The sequence below is a fragment of the Lacerta agilis genome, chromosome 4, assembly GCF_009819535.1.
Source record: "Lacerta agilis isolate rLacAgi1 chromosome 4, rLacAgi1.pri, whole genome shotgun sequence".
In the NCBI taxonomy this organism is placed as follows: Eukaryota; Metazoa; Chordata; class Lepidosauria; order Squamata; family Lacertidae; genus Lacerta; species Lacerta agilis.
In genome coordinates, this window is record NC_046315.1 from 90,347,055 (window position 1) to 90,373,408 (window position 26,354).

General features: G+C 40.8%; 1 protein-coding gene across 11 annotated transcripts in view; it reads left to right on the forward strand.

Annotated features, from left to right (window-relative positions):
• MBNL2 (muscleblind like splicing regulator 2) overlaps positions 1 to 26,354 on the forward strand; it is a 72,984-nt gene that overhangs the window by 31,697 nt on the left and 14,933 nt on the right. For 3 of the 11 annotated variants that reach the window (XM_033147900.1, XM_033147899.1, XM_033147901.1), the window contains exons 3-8: positions 6,829 to 6,993; positions 9,045 to 9,245; positions 10,656 to 10,919; positions 14,987 to 15,040; positions 15,668 to 15,821; positions 22,218 to 22,253. In XM_033147900.1, coding sequence (XP_033003791.1) covers positions 6,829 to 6,993; positions 9,045 to 9,245; positions 10,656 to 10,919; positions 14,987 to 15,040; positions 15,668 to 15,821; positions 22,218 to 22,253 — 874 coding nt within the window. The remainder of the gene's footprint in view (positions 1 to 6,828; positions 6,994 to 9,044; positions 9,246 to 10,655; positions 10,920 to 14,986; positions 15,041 to 15,667; positions 15,822 to 22,217; positions 22,254 to 26,354) is intronic. The other 8 variants (XM_033147902.1, XM_033147903.1, XM_033147905.1 and 5 more) reach the window with 5 other exon arrangements.

A 26,354-nucleotide genomic window follows, 5' to 3' on the forward strand; every position in this document is an offset into this window, starting at 1 on the left:
CCTGATGTATAGGATTGCACCAGGGCAAATCAATACTGGAAAGGGCTGAGGCGGTGCAGAATGGTGGATATACCACCACATCTGAAGCCCCGGTAAGTGATGAGAGGCTTTTGTTGTTGTCGCTCATCCAAAGTCTCCATGACCTTGCACCCAAACACCCCAATTTTTGGCTTCCACTGACTACTGTTGGCAGGAGAGAACTTCATATCAGTTCTCACCTCTGCTGGTGGTTGCATTGTTACTACTGTACTTTCTTGTCAACATGGGGAGGTAGGATTGCAACCTAAATTTTGAAAGCGGCAATTACTTAATAAAGTGCTAAATAAACTAGCTGCTATTTAAGATATGATCCTTAACATCCTGGCTTAGAAGTGGGGATCACTAAAATTCTGACAGGATTTGACTTCACAGCTGGCTACCAGATTTGCAAGTCCAGTTCTAATTTGTAGATCTTTGTATGCATAAAATTAATTTCAGACATCTCTGTTGATAGGAATAATCTGTAGCAATCATTTGCAGTGACATGTTGATGAGAGCTGTTCATCCCCTTTCCTCAAGGAACATCCGCGTACAATTATTAATTTATTTTAATAAATAAAACTTGAAATCCTTACCAAAGTAGGGTTGTTTCTGCCCTCCAGCTCAGATGTTGCCTAGTGATCAGGCTGTGTGAATTTTCTTCAGACAAAAATGCTACTTATCCATCATAATTTTACTGTCACACACTGAAATAAGACAGAGAAAGAAAAAGACTCCACTCAAGTAAATCGGTTATTTTTAGAATACATGTCATTTGAAAAGCATTACGGAAAAATCTTAAACTTGAAAAGGACTAATGATAGAGCACAGTTTAAGCACTGTTATATTTTTAACCTAAATATCTTTCAGATCAACTCAGATCTGAAGTGCCATGGTGATTTTAATCATGTTGTGAGGTACATGTCAGAAACAGAAGCTTGAAACAAGTAACTCAGTCATCTTTGTTATAAGTGGTTGGGACTGTGGCATGGAGATAATTAAAAATATGCATTTGCTGTGTATTACAATGCTGTGGTCATCTTGAATGCCAGAATTCGATCAAGTGAAATCAGATTTCTGAACTAAGCTAGTATTTTTGCTTTGGGTTTGTTCAGAATAATTGCCACCTATGTCCTTAATCGTACTCTGACTTTTCTGCTAGGCAGCTTTGCAGATATTGCCAGAGACAGATTTTGTTAATCATATTTTGACTAGCTTCCCCGATTCCCTTACCACTCTTGGTGTATTTTATCTGCATAGCACCTATTTATTTATTTATTTATACCCCGCTCATCTGGCTGTGTTTCTCCATCCACTCTGGGGGACTCATCTGATGATGAGGCTACAGTTGTGCAGGCTCTCCTAACTGGAGGATCCACAAAAGTTGTAGAACTCAAGTAACCAAGAAGATTACTTGATGAGAGTCATAGCCAGCTCCTTCCACTTCCCCCCACCCCACCCTTCTCAGCAATGATTTGTATAACAGCAACAATGAGACTGAGAAGGAGGAAGCTGACAGGCAGCCCCATCACCTGGAGAGGTTGGAAGGCAGGCATGGAAGGGCTGGCTGAGGCTGGGAGGAGTAGCAGCACTGATCCACCTAACAGACCAACCTCCATTGTTATGCTAGACTGCAGGTTAGATCTTGTAAAGGTGAGAGAGGTGGATAATGAAAGTATTGTGCTTGCTTACCCCATGGCGGGGTGAGTACTTGCAGTCTCAAAGGAGGAAAGGAAGCACCCCGGCAGAAGAAGACAAATTTCTCCTCCCCACAGCCTCTAAGGTCATTCCCAATAAACAATGTTTACACCGACGGACCCTGCTTTAATGTGTTTTTTGCAGGAATAATACAGGATGCATGCAAACTCTGCCTTGGTGTGTGAGGTTGTCATTTCAGCTATAAATGTGAATGGAACATGGGCTGTCTTTTATTTTCTTTAATCCCCTCAAGCTCTGCTTTATCAAGATTAATGAATGACTTGGCAAATGAAGTTCTTATGTTTATTTTTAATTTGCTCCCCATAATTTTTTGTCACCTTCTCAAGGAACTGGAAATGTTTTATCATACTGCCCTCTCATTGGGAAATATTGCCCCCCTAAACACATGCATTGTTAATGGCACAGTTGCAGCTCTGGCAGTATCATTAAGCAATGAAACTCAGCCAGCCAGCCTCACACGGAGATAAGAGAATGTGCCTTTGTATAGTTGTGGAATTTTCATCCATCTACTTGAATGCTTTGCAAGATTGTTGCTTTTTGCCCTTTTCTAGGAAAACCACTTTTCTGGTTGGACAATGAAGGATGAAGCCTACTAATAAAATAAAGCCTCTGTATATTGTTCATAATACAGTAAAGCTTAGAGACGGTTGGTGATATCAGACTCGCATTGTGCCAGGCACTTGGGACATATGTAGTAAAAATGTAGACCTTGCCTCAGAGAGACTGTAATGTGTAAGCCATTGGTATTGACTTTCCAGCCAGAGTTTAGCATATTTAATTCCTATTGAAATCAACAGTGCTTAAAATAATACTTAACTTTGACTGGATCCTGCCCTGGGTGACCTTGATACTTTCTTAACACATCTTGTTCCGCAGACCAGTTGCTTAATAACTTTCTATTTCTCCAATTCAGTTAGCAGTATCATCTAGTTAGTTCCCAGATCTGAAGAATTTGACCTGTTCTCCAGCAAAGGAGAGGCAATGGTCTCAAGCAGGCAGGTTTTATGGATGGTTAGAATAATAGAATTTAGGTCCTTTTACTTTCCTCTGCTGTACCTGCCCCTTTAGTAATTGAGTTTCCATTTACCTAATTAGTGCAAAAGGATGGGATTAACATATGTAACAGAAACAGATAATTTATTAATTATAATTTATGCTCACTATAGTATGCAGTTGGCTTTATTGTAGTGTTTTGCGGAGGAAAGGGGGGATTTTCCCTTACTTTATTAACAAAACCCAACTTCCATTCCAGTGGTTTTCTTAAACCCATACTTCTGCCACCATTTAATTCCACTTGTGCCCTTAATAGCCCAGTGGGATATAGTTGTACTTCAAAGCCAATCTGGTATAGTTACTATACTTAACTATGATATTAATGTTTATTTATTACAAGATGATGTAGTACGCAGGCTTATGTGGTTACTTTAATATAGTTCTATCTCCTTAAATGCTTATACCCTTTTCTAACTTGTTACTGGAACTTGAAATACCAACCAAGACAACTTGGAGGATGTAATCTGTTACCGTATTAAAACTCTTCTGCCCAGTTGCCTTGGTATTTGACTCCACTCCAGTTAAGCCTTTGTTGTTGTTCAGTCGTTCAGTCGTGTCCGACTCTTCGTGACCCCATGGACCAGAGCACGCCAGGCACGCCTATCCTTCACTGCCTCCCGCAGTTTGGCCAAACTCATGCCAGTCACTTCAAGAACACTGTCCAACCATCTCCTCCTCTGTCGTCCCCTTCTCCTTGTGCCCTCCATCTTTCCCAACATCAGGGTCTTTTCCAGGGAGTCTTGTCTTCTCATGAGGTGGCCAAAGTTAAGCCTTACTAACAGCGTAACTGAGGACTTTGGTAAAAAGCCCCTGTTTGAACCCTGAGTCACGTATTCAAGCATAGGATCTTTTTTTCATCATCTTTGGCTGTCCACCACAAGGATCAAGCACCAACCTACATTGGTTTAGCCATATACGCATTTCTTCTGCCTCCACCCCACGTCCAGCTCAAGCCAATCACACTGTGAAACTAAGAATTCTAAATCTGCCACCCACCAACCAGAATTTGCATACCTTCTCTCCTTCTTTTGCATACTGAGAGTTCCGTCTCCAGCCCCTCCCCAGTTGTCAGTTAGGGTTCCCCAGAGACTTTCACCTGACCAGATAGAAGACTTCCTCCATCACAAACATTGTACAGGGGTGGGTGTGGGGTGGTAAAGCTTATATTCTTCTACTTAGTATATGTGTCTCTTCCCCCCTCCTTTCTTCCCAACTTTATTCAACACTAAAGTCTCACAACAAATGTAACTGATCTGTAGAAAACACAATCTGGAAAGAAACAATGCACACGCTTTTGTAAACCAAGAAAATCTTATATATATATATATATATATATATATATATATATATATATATATATATATATATATTTAAAAAATCACGCAGCAGACATTACAATACAGATAAACACGCTAATCGTAAGCCGCGCCTCAGTTGTCGAACGTTTCGGAAGCTGAACGGGCTTCCGGAATGGATTACTTTCAACAACCGAGGTTTGACTTGTACCTATCAAAAGACAGTTGAAACAAACAGGATTTCTTCACAGTTTGTAAAGTAAATTGGGCTCCAGCTTCTAAACATTTATTTAGTGTCAATAATGTGTTATGCTAAGGCTTGTAGGAGGCAATAAACAATTACATATGGATTTAAGTAAAAATAGCAAATATTTTGTAAGGTTAGAACTGCACTGGGTAGTTTTAGAGACAAGGGGTGGGGAATCAGGGAAAGGATACTCGAAACACTCTGTATGTGATCTCTAGGGGAAATGTCACCCCATTACTCAGTAGTATAAAATCTCCCTATTTACAAAACAAACAAAAAACAAACAGGTTTTCTTTCTGGATGTAAGAAGGGGTGCTATTTTTTATTACTGTATTTAACTTGATCAAATGTAAAATAACTCAGTTAAATTGAAATCTGAGACTAATGTAACAAAACAAATGGAAGTCTTCATACAAAAAATTGAATCCCTTACTCTCTTATCAAATAGAATGGCTCAGTTCGAACAACTGTATCTTGGCCTTTTTAGTTGTGCACACAGTCCCTTCACTCCTCTTTCAATTGCAGGCATTCAAACCACTAAGTCTCTAATTAACCATTGTTTCTCATTTTGCCCAAACTGGGAAACCTGACTTCAGAACCAGCCAGGATGTTAATTCACTGTTTGAATTTGGTTTAATATCCTGTCTTAGCCCAAAGCTGGTAACCATAGCTTCCCTATTTGCACAAAACAGAAAACATGGTTCATTAAAGACTTCCTGGTTTGATTCCCACAAGCTGTGAAGGGTCTGCATGCACAGACAAAAAGCTCATTTATATTAAGCTTATTAAGCTGAGATAGGATTCTCTGAACACAGCCATTAAAATGAAGCCTGTTTCTTATTGTTGAACAAATCAAAACAAACGGCTGTCAAAAATATTCTCCTTTTGAGATCAAACATTTCAAATGTGGCATAATGAGTTACATCCCAGGTGGCCTTTCTGTAAACTGAAGCAGCTCTAAAGTTATCAGAGGGGGCTGTAATTTAGCAGCGGTCTCTGCAGATTTTTACTACTTATTTACTACATTGCTATCCTACCTTTCTTCCAGTGAGCTCAGGGCAGTATATCTGGTTCTCCCCCCCCCCCCCCCCCCCTCCATTAAGTCCTCACAACAACCCTATAAAATAATATAGACAGAGTGACTTGCCTGACATCACCTAATGAGCTTCTGGGTTAAGTGGGAATTTGAACCTCCGTTTCTCTAACCACAACATCACACTGGCTTCTGGAAGAGTGGAGAGTTCTGCTTTGGACCCAACCTATTATGTCATGTGTGCATTCTTTTTGAACTGTGAATATCTGTCAATTAAGATAGTATGGACATTTATGGTTTATCATCTCATGAAGTAGGCGGCAGCTTTATTCAATATCCAAATGGGTGGGTGAATGGAAGACTGTAATAATGGTAGTTCTCATCACATCTGCTGGAAGGAGGAGAATGGTGTCAAGCAAAGGTTGGTCCTGGGAGTATGCCTCTTGACCCTTCTCAATTGCAGGGCACTGGAGAGCCAGTGTGGTGTAATGGTTAAGTGCGATAGTCTCGTAATCTGGGGAACTGGGTTCGCATCTCCGCTCCTCCACATACAGCCACTGGGTGACCTTGGGCTAGTCACACTACTCTGAAGTCTCAGCCTCACTTCCCTCACAGAGTGTTTGTTGTGGGGGAGGAAGAGGAATGAGATTGTTAGCCGCTTTGAGACTCCTTAGGGTAGTGATAAAGCGGGATATCAAATGCAAACTCGTCTTCTTATTCTTATTCTTCCTGGTGTGGGATTGAGCCTGGAGCTAGACTCTAGAGTCTCCCCCATTGAAGTTCTTGGAAGTGTGGCTGAGAAATGCAGTTCTGTGAGCACTCCGTCCAGTCTCATGGCATATGTCATGGGGTGTGTTTGGAAGTAGAGCAGGGCATGCCTATGTGCCTTTTTGCATTGGATATGCTGCTCCTAAACCTTCAACTTCTCCCTTCATTCCCTCCATAGAGGGCAGCAGCAAGGCTCCACCTAACTTCCAGCCAGTGTGGTGTAGTGGTTAAGAGCGGTAGACTCGTAATCTGGTGAACCGGGTTCACATCTCCGCTCCTCCACATGCAGCTGCTGGGTGACCTTGGGCTAGTCACACTTCTCTGAAGTCTCTCAGCCCCACTCACCTCCCAGAGTGTTTGTTGTGGGGGAGGAAGGGAAAGGAGAATGTTAGCCGCTTTGAATCTCCTTCGGGTAGTGATAAAGCGGGATATCAAATCCAAACTCTTCTCTTCTTCTTCTTCTTCTTCTTCTTCTTCTTCTTCCAAAGTATTATTTTGCAAGGCCGTTAATGATCAGACCACAATACTAAATATGCTACATACAAATACTTCCCATTGATTTCAATGGAATGCTCAATATGATTAGGATAGGCATGTAATTCCTTGGAGAAAGGCCAACCATTGCAGATGCTTTTGTGATAACACCAGACTATAGTTAAATTTCCAGAACTGAGTAATATTTTCACATTTTTCAGAGCCGTTGCACAAGGGAGAACTGCAAATATCTTCATCCACCAACACATTTGAAAACTCAGCTAGAAATTAATGGCAGGAACAACCTGATCCAACAGAAAACTGCAGCAGCAATGCTTGCACAGCAGATGCAATTTATGTTTCCAGGAACGCCTCTTCAGCCAATGGTAAGTACCTTTAACAAAAGACTTGTCTGTATTACCTTTACAAGCCATTTCCAGATAAACTGAGAAATGCATTTCAAGCGCTTTAACATTTCCACCTTAACTTATGTAGTTATTACAATATTGCTGTTGTGAAGTTCTGAAATAAAATGCCTAGATCAATTTTGTAAATTAAATTCATACACACACACACACACACACACACACACATATGAGAATATATGAATTTAATTTACAAAACCTAGATATACAATCTATATCTATATAGATATATATATATATAAATAGATTTGTGCAGCTGTTTTGAAATGTTTCAGTTTCAGGACTAGGCAGCTTATTATTAGGCCAATAAGTGAAAGTCTGAGCTGTAGAGCTATATTTGGATAGTTTATTAAAAAAATTATATAATATAATTTGTATGCATTCTTCATTAAAGGCAGGGCTATTGTAGGGTGTTATTCTTATTCTAGAATGGCTTTGTTCTGAAAGTTTAACCTATAATACGGAAATCATATTATGAACTTGCAGCTTTTTGTTTAGCATTGTTTTTGATTGTCCTTTAGCATTTTTGTCACCACGATTTCAGGTGCATGTTATTCATTTATAGGTTCAGATAATACCTATGAATTTCCTAATCTGTAACTGACAGTTTCTACTTACCCTTCTTTAGTCCGACTAGAAGTAGGCCATACCATAATGTATAATAAACTGTGGTTCAGATTTGGGTTTTTTTGGACTTCAGAAGGGTTGTACTCTGCAGTCACACTTGGGAGCAAGTCATGCTGGCTGAGACTTTTTGGATTTTGAGTTTAACATTATCTGGACAACCACAGGTTTCCTTTTCCTGAAACAGTATTGCGTACCCCTCGCTGTTTTCCAGAAGGATCATGGCAAATATATGCCTTCAACTGGATTTGCAGGTTTATAGTTTAGTTAATTTTACTGATGTAAAACCACCCAGCCATTTACCAGTTGATTGTGCTGCCTTTTTCCACCTTTAATCTTATGTGTTTATGTGCAATACTCATATATCCTCCCACACAAAAATGACTTAAGAACTCCTCATATTGAGCCAGTTATAAAATGTGAACTTCAATTTTTCTGCTTCTTAATGTCTGTTTTGGTTATCCCTTTTGGTCTAATTTATGGAGGCTAAGCCATGTTTTTCCTTTGAGGCCGAAGCCTGTAGCGGAAGCTACCTCAGCAGCACATAATATATTCTAGACACGATCACAAATGCTTTTCAGACTGGCGAGTCACTTAAAAACAATGAAATGATATGTGTTTGGAAACACCCATCTATCTGCATTGTGAGCCCTCATACATTACGCATACAATCCTGTGTTTTCTTTGAGCAGCCTAAGGTCCATAATTTCAAACTACAACTACATATTTCAGTCTCACGTGGTTAAATCATTCCCCCGCTTCAAGAAACTGCTCAGATGCCTGGAAGCTTCCCTGTTCTCCCATGGTGTTTTTGACCAAATTCAACAGCATAGTCTTTCCACCCTGGCAATCGTTTGACTCTGTAGCGAACACTTGATTTTTAGGACCTGCTTGGTTGTATTTTACTACAGTATTTCTTTTTAATGAAATAATTAAAACCCACCCACCTGCACTCACATACCCCTTGCAAATTGCCTAACTCCAGATTCAGGTGCTGAGGAGCCTGTAAACAGTCCATGCAGGGTAGAACCATATTGACTTTTGTCATAATTCTCTGCAGGCAAGCTGCTTCCCTGATATGAACCTGTTTATTGCGGCAGTGTTTGTCTGCAGTGTGAGTTATCCATCACTGTAGGCTCTGGACACATGAACGTCGACTCGGTTTATATCTTAACAAGAGAAATTCTTTTTTTTTTTTTTCAAAGTTCCCTGCAGAGTCTGGAGCAGCGTTCTGGAGGCTGGCCAGCGTAGTTGTGGTTCTCCTAAAAAGTGATGCATCTGGGTGGAAATTGAAGCCAATTTTTGACCTTTATTGTTTTTAATACAGAACCATAGGATTTACATGTTTGTTTTTCTTCTCTCTCTCCCCCCCTCCCCCCTTTTCTCAGCACTCATTTCCTGTAGGGCCAACAATAGGATCCAACACAGCACTTAGCTTTGCACCGTATTTAACACCCGTCACTCCTGGGGTTGGATTAGTTCCTACTGAAATTGTCCCCACGCAGCCTGTCATTGTTTCTGGAAGCCCCCCTGTCTCAGTCCCTGGTTCAACCACGACACAGAAACTCCTCAGGACCGATAAGCTAGAGGTATGGTGAGCACCATTATGCTGATGCGTACTTGGTATGTTAGGATTCTGGAAAAACGGGAGGGGGTGGTGGTTTAGTGCAGCAAAACAGTTCTCTTACCTTAGTTACAGCTGAGCAGAGGCATTGCAGATACTACGGCAGAGATCAGCTCAGAGTAACAGGAGTGCAGAAGTAATTACATCATTATATTACTGCTGCTGTGTTTTTATATGGCGTGGGTTTGAGGCTGTTAGCCGTTTTACACGGAAAGGACCTAATAAATCCAGAACATAAACCCAGCACCAGCTATTTATAGGTCTGTTACCAACTGAACGTGCACAATTGTTTGCTTGTCCTAAGTTAACTACCAGTTAGAATGGAAAGAAAACAACGTATTTTGGGAAAGCTGAACTACTATCCCAACCTTGCAACACATGAAAACTAGCACAAAAATGGTCCAGAGGAATAGCAGGAGTGCTCTATGCTAAGTAGGGAGGGAGGGTTCCATCGTTTTGCTCTCTTCCTGATGGCAGACAATATGGTTGCTGTGTGACCACTACTGCTGACCAGCTCTGCTGACACTATAAACAAGGGGCAGAGGAGCAAGATTTGTTTGTGTTTTTGAAGGTGCATGTACATCTCGAACCTCACTTAGGCGACTTTATAGATTTGTGAGGAAGCATTAAGGGTTAAAATATCTTAATTCTCCTAATGCCTCAAAGGTGATTGCAGGCAGGTACAAGGAAAAACTAGGCTGCTGGTCTTCATCTTGCGGGTTGTGAGTTTCGCTAAGTTGGGGTGAGCCAGTGGCAGGAAATCTATCCTGCAGCGGAGGAGGAAAGGGCAACGCAGCAGAGATGGGAGAGGGTATGGCTTGGATCCTGAGATAAGTTAACTTAAAAGTTCAGGGAAGGAAAGTTGCCTGTCCCTCTTGCAGCCCCCCCCCCCGGCTTCTACTCTGAAGTCAGGTGCTCCTCCTGAACAATGTGAGATGGGGCAGGGGGGCCTACTGTTGCAGGGGGCTGGGGGTGAAAACAAGGAATGAGACAATTCCCTTCTATGAACTTCCTTCTGATAACCAATTCCCCTCTTCTCCAGGAGCCTCCAGGCCACATTATTCAAACAGGCTTCTAGAGAAGGAAGGCTTTTCAGGGGAAACAGGTGGCTGAAGGGGGCAGGAAGCATTCCTTCAGTGAACTTCCTTGCCTTACGTTATCTTACGATCCAGACCTGTGTGCCTGAAGATATATAAGTTGCAGAACAGTTGTAGGTTCAAATTGGAAATTTGGTTTGAAAAGCACTGGAGGTCATTTGGTCTAGAGCCTCCAGAAGTTACATTTTTGAATGTCTTCTCTTGTTCAGTATATGCAACTACCTCACCCCCACCCCTCTTGATCTAGTATGCATAATGAGTATTGTTTTGCGCACCAGGTTTGCAGGGAGTTCCAGCGAGGAAACTGTGCACGGGGCGAAACTGACTGCCGCTTTGCACATCCTGCAGACAGCACAATGATTGATACAAATGACAACACCGTAACTGTTTGTATGGATTACATAAAGGGGCGCTGCATGAGGGAGAAATGCAAATATTTTCACCCTCCTGCTCACTTGCAGGCCAAAATCAAAGCCGCTCAGCACCAAGCCAACCAGGCTGCAGTGGCTGCTCAGGCAGCTGCTGCAGCTGCTACAGTGATGGTAAGTGCAAGAATGCAGGATCCGTAATTAACTGCTTTTGTGAAGCCAGCATTGCTTTTAAGAGTGCAATTTAGCTTAAATCCTTTACCAGAATATGGTCTTCTATTAATTTACGAATGCTGATCAGACAAAATAATTCAGTGATCCAAGGTCCTTTTTCACTTTGTACCTTTAGCACAATAGGCATCTTTTTGGAGCACAGTGTACTTACCGGTAATGCCCTATTTGCCATTGTTTAGGACAGGGTTTTTTCTTCCAGTTTTAGGAATGGCTGGGTGAGGAGTCTGTTTGGATGTTCAGAAATTTGGATAGGCTGGTCCAACAGCAACATACAGTTAACATTTGCATAGTGGTTTCTGGGACCCATAGTCTTGATGTGGCTGTATAGGAGTCTCTGATAAGTTGATTGCTGTTTTCTTGGTGACTGGAAGCATTGCTTTTTGATTAAGCAGTATATAAAACTTGTTAAATAAATGAAGGCTAGCAAGGGAGAAGAGGAAAAATGCTTTATATATGCGGGTGTTGAGGACTGGAGAGAATAGAATCCTAAATTTATGTGCATTTAGGGTCTCTTCATCTGACTAGTTTGATGTGGTGAACATGCACAAACTAGGGTGGCATCTTGTGAATTGCTATGGGGATTGAACTTGGACATGGCAGACTTCAATGCCCTTGGCATGCCATCACTTACCACTATGATTGTTTGAACTGACTCCTCATTTTTCTTAAAAGTAAAAAATTTAAAAGAACACGCTGTTATCTCACGAGGTTGATGAATAGCTTAATACACTGACTTGCCACAACATTTTTGCACAGTTCCAAGAACAACTCTTAAGTGCACAGAAGGGTTTGTGCAGGTACACCCAGGCTTCTGATAAAGCTTATTGCACTGTACTGAGTTTTTTAAAAAAAAGGAATGCTGAAAGTAACCGCTGTACACTGAAAGTGCTCAGGTGCATACAGAGTTAACCACATGACTCTCTCTGCTGCTGTTTTTAAGACTGCCAGGAATGTCATACTAATGGCCAGAGAAAGTATCTTTCCAGAAGTGGCTTCTTTTAGTTCAAAAGAAGTGCTGAAAGAGCTGGTTTTGCCCTCAGATTTTTCTCACTACTTCTGGAATGTGGGTACCTGTCATCCTAAAAACTTATATATTGGTAGCAAATTATCAGTAGAAGCAGATTTTCTTATCTGGAAGATAAGCTGACTCCACATACAGGTCAAAGAGGCATTGTCCTCATTCTGGCACTGGGCAAATATTTAAGACTTCTGCTGTATGCAGTATAAGAAATTCAGCATACTACAGAATTTACTTAATGAAAGCCAACCTTCTGCAAAGACTTGATATGCTTACCAAGAGAACAGAGATATTTCAAGGTCAAAGATTACGCTTGTTTTAGAGGGAGAAAGGTGGATGTCTCCCACTTCATTGTATGTTCCCAGCACACCAGAATCATCTTAAAGCATCAGAGCTATTCTAATGTTTGTTTAATTTAAAAAGCAGTTTAGGGTTTGGGTGTGAATGCATCTCAGAGCGAAAATGTGTCTGAAGCACATAGGAACTACATCTCCTTTTAAATTTACATAAGCCAATGTTCAGACTGAACATTTGAAAAGGATGGTGTGGTCCATTGATGACTATAAAAGGTCCCTGACCATTAGGTCCAGTCGCGGACGACTCTGGGGCTGCAGCGCTCATCTCACTTTACTGGCCGAGGGAGCCCGGCGTACAGCTTCCGGGCCATGTGGCCAGCATGATTAAGCTGCTTCTGGCGAACCAGAGTAGCGCACGGAAATGCCGTTTACCTTCCCGCTGGAGCGGTACCTATTTATCTACTTGCACTGCATGCTTTCGAACTGCTAGGTTGGCAGGAGCTGGGACCGAATAACTGGAGCTCACCCCAGCACAGGATTTGAACCGCCGACCTTCTGATCTGCAAGCCCTAGGTTCTGTGGTTTAACCCACAGTGCCACCTGCGTTCCTACATAACTTTATCTTTGATTAAGACCCACTCACTGGCCCAGAAGCTACCATACTTGTTTCTTAGCTTCTGTGGCCACCATTGCCCTTGATCCACATCCTGTCATGTGCAACCAATTGTACGCAATAGCTACTGGTATGGCTATGCATTCTCACCTCTGTGAAGAGACACATCCATTTCAAAACAAAATAAAAAAAATTCCTTACAGTAGCACCTTAGAGACCAACTAAGAAACTCATACCAAAGCTCATACCAAGAACAAACTTAGTTGGTCTCTAAGGTGCTACTGGAAGGAATTTTTTATTTTGTTTTGACTATGGCAGACCAACACGGCTACCTACCTGTAACATCCATTTCAGTGGGACTCAATATGAGCATGAGAATACAAATTCAGATGTGCATCAACATGTGCATTGACTAATTACATCTTAGTCTGTTTCTGCTCATAGATCTCCCTTGCTGGGACAGCTGTCTTAAGTAGCAAGGTTGGAAGGTTTCCAAAACATGCACACACAACTTTGTTTGATTGCCACCTAAAATGTCATTCAAAACATTCTTAAGTACTAAGAATAAACACATTCAGTGGTACAAATGGAACAACAACCCTTTCCAAGCATCCACAGACTCAAACCCAGTACCTACAGAGCCTCTTCCTCTTTTTGTTTTTATATAAGTATGATCTTCGAGTGACTCCATTCTCTTTAGAGGGTTATGTGCTGGCAATGCTGCAAAGATCAGGCTTTCTTCTTGTTCCAAGTATGGCTCACCAACAAGAAAATATGACCCCCGAATACCGTTGTCTCCAGAGGAGAAACCTATTGTGCTGAGAGTGTAAATGAGAGTTCAAATGCATTAAAATTTTAGCTTAGAAGAAAAACTTCACAGACATTTTTGTTGGAAGTGTAGTCAAGCTCACCCCTCTTTGTTTTTTACTTAGAAATATTGACAGTCCAAATTTGCATGCAAGAGGTCCCAAGGTGAAACCTCCAGTTCAGCATTAGTAGGCTGGGAAAGGAGACTCTGGAAAGCCACTGCTACACAGGGTAAAAAATAGCAGAGCAGATGGATAAATGATATGGCTTTGTGGAAGGCAGTTTCATATGCTTTTTGTTCTTACGCAGGACGTAACGTCTTTAAAATATTATACAATGCAGTGTTGCCATTTCTGCTTTGATCCTAAAATAAAAATTCTGACTCGCAATGAGCAGTGTTTTCCATTACTATGTTTTATTAAAACTTGGTATATAGATTATTTGACTAAAGATGAAAAAAAAACCCAACAACATAGAAAGTACTAATTCAAAATAATGTGCAGTTTTTCTCTGCTTTGTGCGGTAAGTTCACTGGAAAAAAAACTTGAAGCTGTGGTTCCCAGCATAGAAAAAGAAAAAGGCCCGTGCTGAATTTGCTGATAAGTTAATTATCCTAAATAACATTTACTAAATACACCAAAAAAAGGAAATAGATTTTAAAATTAAAACAGATTTAAAATTTTACACTTCGCTAATAGATTTGTTCCTAATAACATGGTAAACCTCTTATGTGCTCATTCCATTAAATCGTTTTTTAAAAAAACGTTTTCAGTTGTTTAGATTTGAATGTTAGCATTTGGAGATTAACTTGTGCTTTTTAACATGGCATAACTAACTTATCAAAAATTCTTTTAGGAACACCTCCCCCCCCCTAAAATAATGCTTTCCTATATAGCATTCAAGCTTACTGGTGCTTATAAATGCTTAAGGGTGTCTGCAAGCTGCTGTTTTAATCAACTTTCCTAAATTTCAAACATCTATATTTTACTCTCTTATATGCTTTTAACTAAGGTACAGTAGATGCATTTTTTGCTTCGGTACTAATTCAAGATGTAATATTCATTTCTTTAGAAAACAAAACATTTTTGTTGTTGTGCATGCCTAGTGTTTTTGTATGTTGTATATTGCATTCAGAATATTTTTTTCCTTCTCACCTATCCACAATGCAATGCCGTTCCCATGATGCACCTCTGCTTGCTGTTTACCTGTATGTTAATTCGCTTGAATCCCATTGGCCCACTGCCATCATGTGCTCGCTGCCTGTTATTAAAAGACTCAGTCGACTGCCAAAGCAATGAAGCGACCTCTCGAAGCAACTGTAGACCTGGTACTTTGACCTTTCACCTTTTGCTTTGCATGTAGCTTTTCCGAGATGCAAAATGATTTTTAACGTTAACTGAATTTTCTTGTATTATTAATTTTACAAAAATAATTTCAGTATTTTAGCCATTTCATTTTCACATGTAGTGATTGCAAAGCAACTTTCCGCCTTTCCTAACACAGTTTCATCTTTAAATATATTTTCCCTTAAAAGCTTTTTAAAAATCCTGCTTTTGTAATTGAAGATGCTTCTTCTGTGCTAATTAATATAGTTAACGATACAAAGATATTTAACTTTTTAAAAATGTTATGAAAGACAAGTGCTGTTTTTCTTCTACTATTTTTAGCCATATTTAAAGAAAGATCTTTGGATTTCTTTAAAAACCCCTTCAGTCCTGAAAAGCTTTTTTTCCCTTTTTTTCAGTTTAATTGTTGTGGTGCTATAATTTTAGTTTAATTGTGCCATGCATTTACTATCAATAACAAAAAAATGCCATCCATTTGACATTGTTCCTGTTTTGAACTAATGTGCATGGCAAGGCATCTTCAACCAAATGTAATATTTTAAGAGTAGAACAAACTGTTACAGCTTCTGTCAACCTTACTACTGCTACTCTTATTATTTCATTTACAGGCCTTTCCTCCTGGTGTTCTTCACACTTTACCAAAGAGGCAAGCACTTGAGAAAAGCAATGGGGCCAGTGCTGTTTTTAATCCCAGTTTCTTGCACTACCAACAGGCTCTTGCTAGTGCACAGTTGCAGCAACATGCAGCATTTATTCCAACAGGTATGTCATTTTGAGAGTTTTGTTTTGTTTCTTTAAATCTCCGCAGCAGAGATCACTCTCTGTGTGATCACATTTATTGTGCTTTCACTTTGACAAATCCATCATTTTCTAACCTCTTTTGTGACCCAAAAAAATATTACATGGGATTATATTTTGCTTTTGAAGAACATTAGGATTTCAGAAACATGTCAGTGTGCTGGAAAGGCTTTGGGTTGGATCCAGACCCACCCATTCTTAGAACAGACCCATTGAAATCTGCGAGTCCCATGGAGATTTTAGTGGGTCTGATCTAAGGGTGACTAGGCCTGGACATTGAATGTGAACAATCTACAGGACTGCTTATTTTTGGTCTTTCTTCATATGTGTCACAACAACCCATTGGGACGGAACACAGTCTGTTCTTGTCTCCATTGTTTTCTGTCAGCTTGAAGCATGTTCTGCAATACACCTCTTTGCACAGGTGTTTTGGGAACTGATGAGAAGAGCCTTGAGGGACAAAGTAGGCATTCAGTTTCACTAGGAGTATGTTAAGTACTTGCAATTAACTCCCTCTGTCCTTCAAGTATATCTTGCATGGCTTACCTGTACATTTCTCAAGCAGAATGAAATTTCTACTCAACATCAACCTTCTTGCTAATATTCAGACTCCTTCTGCTATTGCTATAAAGCAGGCATGTCCAACTCCCAAGAGACTGTGATCTACCCCAGTATAAAAAAAACAACTGGCAGTGATCTACCAAAGGTGGCAACTAAATGGGGGGAGATTTGCCAAGGGTTGTTTAGCTGGGGGGGGGGGAGGCCAGAGTTGTTGAGCTTTTTTTCGAAGGACAACACAGAATTGTTGAGCTTTTTTGAGAGAGAATCCTGAGTTGTTCAGCCTTTTTTGAGGGGGAAGTCAAAGCTGTTTCTCAGTGATCACTTCCTATCGCCCCGCAATCTACCTGGAGCACCCCGGTGATCTAACGGTAGATCACGACCTACAGGTTGGACACCCCTGCTATAAAGAACCAAAGTGATGATACCTTTCTGCAGCTAATTTGCATGGGCAGGAGAGCATGTGTTCTGTACAGTTACCCAAAGGCAACAGGTGGGATCAGGCAGTGGCAGAGAACAGGGCTTCCTGAGAATTTTCTACTTTCCCTGCTGTCCATACTTTGGTGGATATCTGCTGGAGAGGGCAACCTGCTGTGTGTTCCTAGGCTCCCTCTGCAATCTGAAATAGTGCGCCATTAGGGTTCCAGATTGCAGGGGGAACCTATGTATGTACAGCAGGCTACCCTCCCAAGGTGTTCCCTTCTCAGCACGTGGACATTGGGGGCTCGTGGGAAGGCAGGACCCATGAGTGCTGCTCTGCTCTACCCCCTTAAACAATAGTTAGTGGTGTGGTGTGAAATCTTCAACAGAGCTATGTTAATCGGTAATGGAATCCTAATAAGATAAGAGTTTCATTGCCACTTTGAACACTGAAGCCAGTGCACATGTTACTGCAGCTGGTAGATTACTGTAATTAACTGCTCACATGAGTGGTCTACTCGCATGAGCAGTATGACACCGGATGCAGAGATGTGTAAAAGATTGCAGCGGCTACCTCCGCAACTAGAAAAACCCCTAGTCACTGAAGTAGCTGCTGAGATCTTCAGTGTGCTTAGCTTTAGATGGTAGCTTAACTCACAGAAAACGAAATGGAAGATCTTTCAGCATGGCATATTAGCACTGGCAAGCACTATAATTTCAGATAATGGTGCAGGGATATATTTTCTTTCTCGGAAAGAAGGATCACTGCACAACTAGATATGATAGTTTCTCGGGGACAGAGTCAATGCTTGATTCTGAAGTTTGTAGTGATTACAGTGCCTGGGAAAACATCGGTATCACTATTTAATTGATAGACATGGATGAGTGATTGTTTTGAAGTAATTTAAAATGGCCATCCACATGTACCCACCCCCTAGTATAATTTTGGAAGGCTTTTGCTGTGCAGTTAAATAAATGCACATACATTAAAGAGTTCAAAAGAAATGCAAGCTTTGACTATAGAAAAGTAAGTTTTATGGCCCTGCCTTATTAACGATATAGAATTTGGACAACCCCAGTTCAGATGTAATGATAAACTCCAGTTAGTTTAAAATGGGACTCACAAATATCCAATCATTTCCTCACAAAGGAAGGGAGGAGGAGCATGCGAGTGTGAGGCTCACCTCTGCTCAACCACATCGTGCTAAACTATGGTTTAATGTTAAGTCTGAAATGGGCCAATATTTTACAAACTATAATTAAAAACAAAGAGTGAAAAATCTATGTCAGCTTGGATGCAAAGCTGTCGTGCACATACAAGCTCTTAATTTTTATGGTGCTTAAAGCTACATTATAATAATAATAATTTATTATTTATACCCCGCTCATCTGGCTGGGTCTCCCATTATTGTTGCATTTCACTCTCATAACAAAAACTTCCATGTATTTTTGCAATTCAGTGCAAATAAATTAGGCTGAGCATCCCAGCTGCAGCTTAACATACCTGTGCCTGAATTACAGGTGGGTATGCTTATCAGTCTTTTGAATATCATGAATTTTGTTACCGCTATGATTTGCATGTGCATGCCTCCAAAGCATACTTTTTAACATTAGAAGAAGCTCTTATAAAGAAAACAATGCTTATGGGATCTCCAACTTTGGCCTAGTTCAGACATAATGCTAAACTAGGCATGAGGAACCTGGGGCCTGTCAGAGCCCCAAACAGCATGACTTTGTGGTGAACAGCTTAGGCTAGAGGAGTCCTCCCTTCCCTTTGTTCCTCTTGAACAACCCAAAGAGGAGAGTAGATTGGAAGCTTTTGCTTTCTGTTTTAAGCCAGAACTTTTGATTACATCTGGACTTGGGAAACTTTGGTTAGATCAAACTATGGTTTGTTCAAGCAAGATAGGACAGTTTGATCCTGGCTTGTTGGAACAAACTACAGGTTAAACCAACCAGCGTTCCCTCCCAGTTTTGACTGTAAGGCGGAAAAGGCAAAGCTTCCAATCTCCTCCTCAAAGCTTCACTAGAGAAGGGGAGAGTGTAGAGCCCGAGGCTTGCTGCTGTTGCTGCTGCTGCTGAATCGAGCACTAAACTATGGTTCAGTGTTACATCTGAAAATGAAAATTTCATAGTGCCCAGGCAGCTACAGCACCAATTTATTGCTAAAACATTTTCAGGATTATTCATTCTTCTTTGTTGGAAAAGGTTTCTTTCTACATTTTGAAATTATTTTGTTGCCTTATGTTATTTTACTTAGAGGGCAGTCAGGAATAAGAATTAAATCTGTGAAGGAGCTAAAGATGTTCTCCTTTGCCTGGTGTTTCCAGCAGCAGCATTTACAAAATGGCACAGATCTAAAGAGTAGTTGTGTGAAAAGCATCCACCTGCATTACAGCAAATTTTTGTATTTGAGTTTGTTTGCCCAGTAAACTATATGAACTTTGAAAGCACCCAATTTTCTGCAGCTTTCCACAAAAGATCAATAACAAATGATTTTGCCATTTTGTTTCCATTATGAAAAGAGGTATGAAACTGTAGTGACACCTAACAAAAAACAACAACCTGAAACACTAGTGAATATGTCCGTAAAGACAATTGGACTGGAATATCTTTTAATATGTCTCTGCAGAACTTTACCCCTTTTGGCACAACTTAACTCCAATATGTAGTGACTTGGAAATTCAGATATAGATGTGGCCCGTACTTTGTTCCCAGCTAAGGGGAATCACCAGTCATTGCCTGTCAGTGTAAGTGTCAATTGAGAGAAGTGCTTGTGTCTGGTACAACCTGGAGCCAATCTTGTGATGTGCCATAGAGGGAAAAGAAACAGTACAGACACTTTTCCTCTCCAAAAGCCTCCATTAGGGGTTGGGTGCCATGAGAGAGTTGATACTCACACGTAAAAAGGCTGCAAGTCTACTGCTACTAACACAAGGAAAACGGGAGTGTATTAAAATATATGCATTCCCTTGCACAGACTCATCTGAGCAGCCTTTCAGTGGGGGGAGTACAGAGAAGTGGCTTTCTGCATTTGCAAACAAAATTTAAGAAGACACAGAAACCATTGTCAGCTTTCTTTGGTGCTCATTCACATCTTCCCGCTAAGTGGATTTTAGCTTTATGCAATCCTGGCATTATCTGTGCATGTGTTGTTCATTCCTGGGGAAAGCAGTAGGACTGCGATCAGTAGAACACTGCTGCTCCTGCAAGGAGTGAGTTGTAGGCAGCAGGTGAGCACTGATGCCAAGAGGGGAGATGAGGTTTTCTTCTGAAGAGGCAATGAGCAGCTTCAGCTTGGCCTACTACACGCCCATCAAGATGTGATTAGGGTGCACACACCTCAACAATATCCCCCCCTCCCCATAGGCAGCCACTTTTCTGTTGAATCTGACAAGGGCTTCCTTAAATGCTATGGTTTACCTTTCCATACCTCTTATTTATTGAGCTGAGTATGCCTTAACACCCCATTTACCTGCCTTTGGGAAGACAGCAGGGGGGGCATGAAATATTGCTGAGGGCCACCAAAAAAGGCCTTGAGGGCCGCATGCAGCCTTTAGGCTGCACAATGGACTGCCCTGATCTAAATAATAATGTGAAGGAGCTTGCCTCCAGGGGCACCTAGAGGAACACAACACCAGTTAACATTTGTATATCAGTCCCATGTGAAAATGGGAATTTTTACTCCTAAAACCTCTATTTGGGGGAATGTGGGAAATTACATATGAGGTTGTGGTTGTTGTTTTTTAAAGCAAGCCATGTGAAAAATATGGAGTAGCTCACTTCTCCATTTTTCAATATTTCATATATATTGCACGATCCACTACTGCCGGCATTCACTACCCACAAATGCTAGAGTCATCTAATTGATTCTTCCACAGTAAGAAGCAGTAAGGTAAATGGATTGTGGGCTATAGGCAAAGTTATTGTGCCTTTAGCATAGTCATTTAGTAATTCGGTGCCTGGTTTGCTTTATGATCTCCAAAGGAACTGCTGTATTTTTCTTCAAATACTAGTTTCTTTGGGGTTTTTTAATTGAGCATGATAATAGAAATATTGAATTATTTCACTGGAGGTTGTTCCTTCAAGGCAAGGTCATTCATAGCTAGCTAGCTAGCTAGCTGTAGGTAATGTATATGGAACTGCAGGACATGCTGGGATTTCAAAACATTTTACATACACAGATCCTTTTTTTCCTCCTATCTGCCTATTTTCTCCTAACTATGAGGGCCCCTGAGTTATTGCAAAGATGCAAAAGAATATACAAAAAAACATAATGGTATGCCAGGCACTGTATCAGGTCAGAAATGAAACCCACCCATACTAACAGCACAGTCCTATGCATGTTTACTTGGAACTGTATTCCGTTGTGTTCAGTGGGACTTACTCTCTAGTAAGTGTATTTAGGAGCATAATGTGAAGCAGACTTAATAGCCTTGTTAATGTAGAGTATTAATACTTTTTAGGTTGCAATCCTATAGCTGGGAGTAAGTCCCGCTGAACTCAGTGCAATCTTGTTTTGAGAATGGTTACAGGTAGGTAGCCGTGTTGGTCTGCCATAGTCAAAACAAAATATAAAATAAAAAAAATCCTTCCAGTAGCACCTTAGAGACCAACTATGTTTGTTCTTGGTATGAGCTTTCATGTGCATGCACACTTATTCAGATTTTTTTTTAAGAGAATGTTTTGAGAAGACATTTATACAATTGCACTGTTAAGCTGCAGTCCTAACCCAACTTAACTGGGAGTAAGTCCCATTAAATTCAATAGGGCTTCCTTCTGAGTAGGCATGGTTGGCATGGCATTGCAAGCTAAAAACTATCTTTGAACGTAAAAGGCAGAAAAAAACCCTGATTTATCTTACTTGTGCGTAAAGCAAATGATGGAGGGCAGCTCAGTGCTATACATATTTGAGTCCAATGGAACTTGCTCCCAAGTGTTGTCTGCACAGATTTCCTGTCTGTCTTGGCTGCAATATTAACTATATTGGCTCTGAAGTAATAATGTTTATCTTATTAGTACATTTTGGGGGCTTAAAACAGAGCTGCGAGTTGTAGATCGTGATACAGACCATTGTTGGATAACCTAGACTATTCAAAGTGATTGCTTTTTAAAGAGTTATTTCCCGTTGCTGAAAGGAAATGCTGAAGAAAGGCTTTGCCATACAGATTTTGATTAATGTGCACAATGTGTCGAGTGACTTATAATAAGAACTGTTTTAAAACAGCAAAAAAGCTATGAATGATCTCTTTGAAATGGTATTTAACTAACTTTGGCTTATCTTGGGGATGCTTGGATCTTCACTTTGAATGTTAACTCTAAACAGCTAACCTGTTTCTTCCCTTTATTCACTTTTTCCACCTATCATTGCATGACACCCAGGGTCAGTTTTGTGCATGACACCCGCTACCAGTATTGGTAGGTTTCAAACTTCTTTATTGATCTCTCTTTTATCGTATTCTGTAGTTTCCTTTGTTTTGAGGAACTGAAACATAACTTAAGACAATTGACTCAATCTGATGATCCATTTGGACTTCTGGTTGAACGGTTAAATTTTTCAACTTAATTGTTTTTTTAAAAAAAAGAAACAAAAAACCCTGCTGCTTAGATGCAACATCACTTGCTATAACAATCCCACTGCAAAAAGCACAAACACCATGAATTCCAATCTGCTTTTCTGTTTTCAAAAGAAAAAAAAAACTTTTTCTATATTTTATATTGCTAGCATTATTAAACCATAAGATATTGAAAAAGCAGCCTAATTTCATTAGTGTTCTAAAGTTTCATAGTGGTGTGCCTGTTTCTTCTTTTTGCTGTGTTGTGAGAAAGTTTTATCAGTGTTTCCCAGAAATCCTAATTTTAATACTTGCAATAAAAAAGTAGAGAAAAGTATTTAGACCTAAAGAATATTTTCCTTTGATTGAAAATAAATTTGACTTAAGAGTTGAAACATTTGAAAAGTTTTCACTTTTCTGGTTTAAAAAAAATAAAATTAGAGTTTGCCCAGCAGACTTTCCCCAAATTAATATTGCATATTCATTATGTCCGTTGCCTATGAACTACTCATTTGAAATCAAACTTCTGCTGTGTGCTATGATAAGAGATCAATTTATCTATAAAACTGAACCAAAATAAATTACCATCATAACTGCTTTCCTCTTCAGGATCAAATAATATACTAGCTAAATCCTATAGCAAGATCTGCCAGGATGAGCGGGTTGGGATCCAGTGGATCTCCAGCTGAACTGTGCCAGCCTAATTCCCTCATCCTTGACTTAGCCAGGTCTCAGCTGGATCTGAAGCTGGCAAAAGCTTTGAACAAGAGGGGTTCTGGGAGCAGGACCAAGGAGGGGGCAATTAGACTGACTCCTAAGCCCTGTTCAGTTCAGTCATGGGACTGGACAACCCAGCATAAATTAAGCTAACGAAAAAGGTGACGTATCTCAAACCCCATTTTAAAGGCCTGTTTCCCCTCTGCCCAGGTAAGGTTGGCTCAGCTGCTGAACAGCTTAACTCGCACCAGCTTTCTTTATGCCAGTTTCTCGTGTAGGATAGCTCCCTAAGAAAATGGTTACAGACAGTGAAATAAATCACATTTCGCCCGAGAGTCATAAATAGCAAAAGGATACATCTAAAGGAAGGGACGCGGGTGGCGCTGTGGGTTAAACCACAGAGCCTAGGGCTTGCTGATCAGAAGGTCGGCGGTTCGAATCCCCACGACGGGGTGAGCTCCCGTTGCTCGGTCCCAGCTCCTGCCAACCTAGCAGTTGAAAAGCACGTCAAAGTGCAAGTAGATAAATAGGTACCGCTCCAGCGGGAAGGTAAATGGTGTTTCTGTGCGCTGTTCTGGTTCACCAGAAGCGGCTTAGTCATGCTGGCCACATGACCCGGAAGTTGTATGCCGACTCCCTCTGCCAGTAACGCAAGATGAGTGCCACAACCCCCGAGTCGGACACGACTGGACCTAATGGTCAGGGGTCCCTTTACCTTTCCATCAAAAGGAGTGAATGAGTATCACTTGTCTTTTCAAAAGACAAAACATGTAAGCTTGATATAAGAAACCAGAATTAAGTTTGTTCCATTTTCATAATCGTACCTTTCCTATTTCGGTGTGATAGTATAAACTCATTCCGTTTGCTAAACCTCAAGTTTTATATTAGTCTCAATCTATGGCCAGTGATTGCCAGTTTTCTGCATAAGCAGCTGTCCATGCATATGGTGCTAGTGGATTGCAGTGCTGCATCTTTCATGTAGCTAAAATGTGTGTCTCCATAATAAGATTAAATCATCCAAACCCTGACTTTAAATAGATAGATGGATGGAAGGCAGTAGTTAAGTGCAAGTAAGGTGTTTGAGGGACATAAAAGAGGGGAGGTGAAGAAGGTTTGAGGAGTGAGAGAACAAGGCAGCTAGAGGACCCTGCCAGGACTGGAAGTAGAAATAGGCAAGGGAGTGTGTTAGGAAGCCCCAGAAAGCAAGGCTTTGCACACTGTGCGTGCATTTTTGCAATACCCTGAAGAAACATTGCAGCTGAGAGCTGCAAGCAAAAAAGGCTGCAGGACAAAATTGATGGGAACAGAAGTTGAGCAAGAACCACATGACCAGTATTGCTCCTGAGCCAGATATTGGGGGACAGAGGTGGCAATAGAAAATGACAGAGGGTTACTTCAGGGATCACAATCCTAAATGCAGTTAGGGGTAATGTGTTCCACTATATTCTGTGGGGCTTCCTCTCAAGTGTGTGTGGGTTTTTTTAGCCTAACACAGAGTAAGGATGTGGTCATAACACCTGGGAGGAGCACTTAGAGGTGAAACTCAAAAAAATTAGAATATCATGGAAAAGTCCATTTATGTAAGCAATTGTTTTCATTAGCTACTGGAGTTTAATATATGAGATAGACTCATGACACGCAAAGCGAGATATGTCAAGCCTTTGTTTGTTATAATTGTGATGATTATGGCGCACAGCTGATGAAAACCCCAAAGTTGACATTGTTAATTTGGGGTTCTCATCAGCTGTACGCTATAATCATCACAATTATAACAAATAAAGGCTTGATATATCTCGCTTTGCATGTCATGAGTCTATCTCATATATTAGTTTCACCTTTTAAGTTGAATTACTGAAAGAAACGAATCTTTCCATGATATTCTAATTTTTTCGAGTTTCACCTGTATTTTGGAAGATTTCTCTCTTTCCAAAGTGGAAAGAGGTGACAAAAATGGACACAGAGGTGAATGCAGTAGTTTAAGAGTAATATGATCACAGGCTTGCCTAAGGATTTTAGTACCAGCTGTTCAAATATAAGAGCAGGTTTTGGTGAAGATGACAAGAAGCAGCTGTCAGAACATTGTCACATGTGTGCAGGCAGACAGAAGGTGAGAGCAGATCGGCCCCAAAGTTTCTAGGATCGTAATTTCCAGGACAGCAACAGCAAAGTTTGGTAGGCAGAGGGTTTGAGAAATGTAAGGAAACGGAGCTTTTCCACACCAGTGTGGTGTAGTGGTTAAGAGCGGTAGACTCGTAATGTGGTGAACCGGGTTTGTATCTCCGCTCCTCCACATGCAGCTGCTGGGTGACCTTGGGCTAGTCACACTTCTCTGAAGTCTCTCAGCCCCACTCACCTCACAGAGTGTTTGTTGTGGGGGAGGAAGGGAAAGGAGAATGTTAGCCGCTTTGAGACTCCTTCGGGTAGTGATAAAGCGGGATATCAAATCCAAACTCTTCTTCTTCTCATTCTTAATGCATTCCTCCTGTACTCCTCTAGAAAAGTCCCTCTGGAGGGTTAGGGACTCTTCTGGAACAGCCTTAGGCAGGAAGGGGAAACTCCTCTTAGGCAGGAAGAGGAATAACCTTCCTTCTGCAGATAAAGTTGTCTGCTGTCTGCTCAGGAGCACCTTCAGAGCCAGTCAATTGTGATTTTTAGAAAACTAGGTTTGTTTGTTTGTTAAAAAATATGAATTCCAAATACCAGTAGTTCTGTCATATTTGGGGTGGTACCTAATGAATGTGACGGGACTTTCCCATCTTCTCCTGGACCCCACTCCCTGCCACCCCCCTGTGCCCGCTATCTGCTCTTGAGGGTCCATAACCTTCCAGAGCAGATTTGGGGAGCACTGGGGGGGGGGACAGGCGCTGAAGAGAAGAGGGTAGGAAGGGGAAGTCTGGGGGCTGACATCACTGGATATCATCCTTGGCTTTTAAACTTTGATAGAAAACCCCTACTAGGATACCTTTGTTATTTTAGGGGGGAAGCACACCAGCTTTTCCATAAATGAACTGGCCATTTTCATGAAAGCATTATTAAATAAAAAAATACCAAAACAACAAATTAATAATTCTTTTCTTTTCTGGGAATCGTTGATAACTGTGACATACTTCCTTTAAATTGTACCTGTAATAAGCTATTTTCCCTTTTGTTTTATTTCTCTGCCACGCTTTCTTGCTTTGCATTGTGATTGCATGCCATCTGCTGGTTTAACCCATGATGGCTTGCTGCTGCTCTGATATTCACCATG